This window comes from Lipotes vexillifer, unplaced genomic scaffold (assembly GCF_000442215.2).
Source record: "Lipotes vexillifer unplaced genomic scaffold, Lipotes_vexillifer_v1.1 scaffold532, whole genome shotgun sequence".
Lineage (NCBI taxonomy): Eukaryota > Metazoa > Chordata > Mammalia > Artiodactyla > Lipotidae > Lipotes > Lipotes vexillifer.
Window position 1 is genome coordinate 2,316,608 of NW_006798027.1, and position 4,268 is coordinate 2,320,875.

Here is a 4,268-nt window from a genome sequence, read left to right on the forward strand (position 1 = left end):
CCCCCCCCACTCACCCTCCAAGGTAGATGCCACCCAGAGGCACAGAACCCTGCGACCTCTTATCTGGAGCCCAGCTCTCTCCCAGATGCCAGCGTATACCACTGTCTCCCGGACACCACATAGAGGTCTTTCAGGCACCTCCAACTGAACATGCCCAGAACTGAACGCACCATGTTCTCCCTCCAGCCTGTCTTGTCCCCAGCTCAGCTAAGCCACCCGTGGCTCAAGCCAGAAGGTGGGAGTCACGATGCTTCCTGCTCCTCCGGCCTCCACCATCTGTCAACAGAGATCTCTACGTTCTACCTTCTAAGCACTTTAAGAGGGGTCCTCTTCTCTCCACCGCCAGCACCCAGCCCCTGCTCCAGGCCACCCCCATCTCTCCCACAATCGCTGCAGCTTCCTAACGGGCCTCCCAGTCTCTACGCTCATTCCCCCTTGCACCCCTGCAACAGCCGCCCTAGAAAGGTATTTCGGATGGAAATTTCTCCATCTTCCCGCCTGGCTGAAAGCCTCTGTACATTCAAGACAGAAGTCCACGCTCCTTACAGAAGTCTACGACGTTGCACACGACCTGGCCCGGCCCACTTGGCTCTCCACCACTGGCCTTCTCAAGTTCCGGAGTCCCAGAGCCCCTCCCTGAGCTGGGACGGGCGAAAAGCAGGTCCTGCAGGACCGTGCGGGGCGCGCCTTGGACCCGTCGGGGCGGAGGGCGTCCTGCAGTGACTGGCCGGTGATCTCCGGCCCTGCCAATCTCAGAGAGGGGCAGGGTCTGTCTGATGGTCTAGGCCAATCCTAGAGCGGGGGCGGGGCTGGGGGCGGGATTCCGGGCTCCTCTGCTGGCCCGGGCTTTCCGGCCTCCCATACCTAAGTTCCCGGCCGCCACTGCACACCGCACCTGCTAGGCAGCAACCTCGCGCAGCTCTCGGCGCAATGGACCCGGCGTTGGCCGCGCAGATAAGCGAGGCGGTGGCGGAGAAGATGCTCCAGTACCGGCGAGACGAGTCAGGATGGAAGATTTGCTGGGAAGGCGTGAGTGAGGAGCTGGGGAGGAAGGGGTCGAGGGGCCTTTGCTCCCTAGGGCCGGGGTTCCAGAAGCCCCCAGGCTGCTCTCTCCTGGAGGTTTTCTGCGTTCCATCCTCCGGAGCTAGACTGAGGAGGAGGTCGCACTGGGGGTTGTTTCCTTAAAAAATTATCGGGCCTGTTTTTGCACACAATGACCCCCCCCACCCCCGGGAGATAAGTATCTGTCCCTTTCTTTGAAAGATTTGGCCAAGGTCACCTGGCTGGTAAATGGTTAGGATGGAACCGGAAGCACCAGGCTCCAAAGCCTTTACTCCTTTCCTCAGAGCAGGAGCCCCTCTCTGCCTTCCCAGGAGGGTGGCAGAGGGATAGTGCTGGTCACTGGACACTTAGGATTTTTAACAAACAGACATAAATTGCCTGAGGAAACAAGATGCATGGTGGTTTTTAAGGTGGTTTGAAAACTCCCCAGCGCTCTTCCAGTCAGCCACATAAGATCCCTTTGTCCATCACATCCTCCTGGGGGCAGCTTTGTCCTGGACCAGTCCCCACTCTGCTACATGTCAGTTGGGTACTTTGGAGATTTGCATCTCTTGGGGCTCTCGACTTTTCTTCAGTAAAACAGGGGATTGGGCCTGGTGATCTCCCAAGGGCCCTTCTAGTTCTAAAATTTTGCGATTCTGTGCCTTTTGACAGAACGGAGTTTCAGTTTCCTGGAGGCCGTCTGTGGAGTTTCCAGGGAACCTGTAAGTGCACCCCTTGTTCAAAGCTTGTCAAAGGTGCCACACCTTTCCTGCTGTTTCTGTGGGTTTGCTTCCTAAGAGACTCCAGTCAACCCTAGCACCTGGAATCAACTTGCCAGTTACCTTCCAGAAAAGTTTCTACATCATTTCCTCAAACTATATTCTTATGAAAGCTTGCCGCGCGTCCATTTCTGCAGGCCTGAGGGGAGGTGGGCTGGTAAATGTCAGCCCCTTCTCTGCAAGGCTGTCTTAAAGAACAGTGACAGATGTGACTTCTAGTCCTTATATGTAATCCCAGGATAAACAAGTGTGATGCCTTGGGGTCACATTCCTCTTTGTGCTCCAGGTACCGAGGGGAAGGCATTGTGAATGGGACACCAGAGCAGGTGTGGGACTGTGTGAAGCCACTTGCTGGGACCCTCCGAGATAAGTGGGATGAGAATGTGAAGAGTTTTGAAATTATCGAAAGCATCACTGATGTAAGTCTTTCTAAGCACTGTTATCGCTAGACAGTAACCTGACTCTGTGCCCTCTGCGGGGTGGTCAGTGACACCTTTAGGCAAGAGGAGTACACTGTGAGCCCCTGAAGCCCAGCAAACAGGTTGCCCACTGCTTGACACTCAAACGCAGCCTCGGCCCAGGTACAGGTCGGTAACAATGAGACCCAGAGAGGTAGAGCTGCCCTAAACAGAGCTGAGAGAACATAGCAGTGGGTGATGAAAGCAGGAGTGCAGAGTGAACATTAGGATGTTCACTCCAACATCTGAGGATGCTAGAGCAGTGCCTGGATTGGACACATCAGCTCTAGTTTGAAATGTTGCCCGTTACTGGGACCATGGTAATGAATTGAGTCCTGGCCAAAGAGTCAGGATTCTCTGCCAGCTGTAATGCTGTGCCAGGTGGCAGATGCTGGATGACAGTTGCTCCACTGGTAAAATGTGTGGTATCTACTCTAGCGCTGCCCAGGAGAACTTTCTGCCATGATGGAAATATTCTACAACAGCGCTGTTCAATACGGTAGCCACTAGCCCCACGTGGCCACAGAGCATTTGAAAGGTGTCTAGTTTGAAGAAATAAATTGTTAATTTTATTTAATTTTCATGACTTCATGTAAATTTAAGTAGCCACATGGAACTAGTGGCTACCATGTTGGACAGCAAAGATCTAGTTTGTCCTGCCCTGGGATCCTCTGTAGGATTAAGTATCCACCTCCTTTTGATTATAGAAGTTAGGGAGAAAAAACAAACCAAAACAAATTAAAAAGTTGCCCTGGGGAAATGTTGCCAGCTTTTTCTGATTTGAATGGTGCCTTGATTTTGGCATCTGTGGATATGGTACCCTCTTGGGTGTTTCTGTGGATGGTGCTGTGAAACCTCAAGCCATACTTCTCTACTGGTGAATCCGGAGGACCCAAGTGTTCTTAACCTTGGCCAAGAATTCATATTTCAGTTCATTATCACAAATTATGTCAGTGTTTCCTGAAGGGTGGGGCACATAATGTTGGGGCACTAGGTGATACAGTGTATTAGGTCTTTAACAGTCAAAGCTGAAATTGAATCACACATAGGGAGGTCACCCCATTGCAAATCTTCAATCTCTCTGATAACTTGAAGGGAAGAGTCTGGGATAGGTGCTAGTGTGCCTTTGACACCTGTTTAACACTTGCGAATCTCCATTATAACAAACAGACAGCTGGCCTCAGGCTCAGAATTAGAACCCAAAAATCCCTCGTGCGTGTGTATATGTATACATATATATATATATATTTGCAGTTGTCTTTTATTTATGCCAAGTGGTACTTTTTTTCATTTCCAGTAGTTCATTTCCAGTCCTTTTTAAAATAAGTTTAAGTTTTAAAAAGTGAGCACACTTAGATAAAAATATTAACTGAGTAACAGGATAGGTGCTACCAGAGATAGGACAAAATTGTGAAGATAGTATACAAATAATGATACACAAATGCTTGAAGTTGAGGAAACATGGGTTAATGCCCTTTGAAACATAATGGAAATGTAATAACAGAATGACAGCATGATTTTGACAAATCTCAAATATCCTAATTCTAAGATAGATAGTAGATGGATGGATGGATGGATGGATGGATGAGATACAGAGCCCTGCCACAGGTTCGTGGCAGTTATAACACGTGCTGCCGCTTTCAGCATTTCTTACCAATATGTCCTCTTCTTGTTCTCCAGACACTCTCTTTCAGGATTGATGCGTTTTGCAGCAATAATCAGGAGTGGAAGCTGTATAGTTACTTCTTTTTAAAATCTCATCACTTCTGCCATTCCTCCTACAAACTACTAGAATTCAGAAAAGGCAAAATTACCTTGTTTTTAGCAACAAGCTTTGGCCTTTAAAAAGAATATATGCTTGGGCTTCCCTGGTGGCGCAGTAGTTGAGAGGCCGCCTGCCGATGCAGGGGACACGGGTTCGTGTCCCGGTCTGGGAGGATCCCACGTGCCGCGTGAGCCATGGCCGCTGGGCCTGCGCGTCCGGAGC

At 50.1% G+C, this 4,268-nt stretch overlaps 1 protein-coding gene across 1 annotated transcript in view; it reads left to right on the forward strand.

Moving 5' to 3' along the window:
- Nucleotides 1-904: 904 nt before the first annotated feature.
- Nucleotides 905-4,268, forward strand: part of STARD5 (StAR related lipid transfer domain containing 5) — a 10,773-nt gene continuing 7,409 nt past the window's right edge. Inside the window, exons 1-3 of the mRNA XM_007470076.1 lie at nt 905-1,029; nt 1,717-1,766; nt 2,110-2,242. Of these exons, the coding sequence (XP_007470138.1) occupies nt 931-1,029; nt 1,717-1,766; nt 2,110-2,242 (282 nt within the window). The 5' untranslated portion in view covers nt 905-930. The remainder of the gene's footprint in view (nt 1,030-1,716; nt 1,767-2,109; nt 2,243-4,268) is intronic.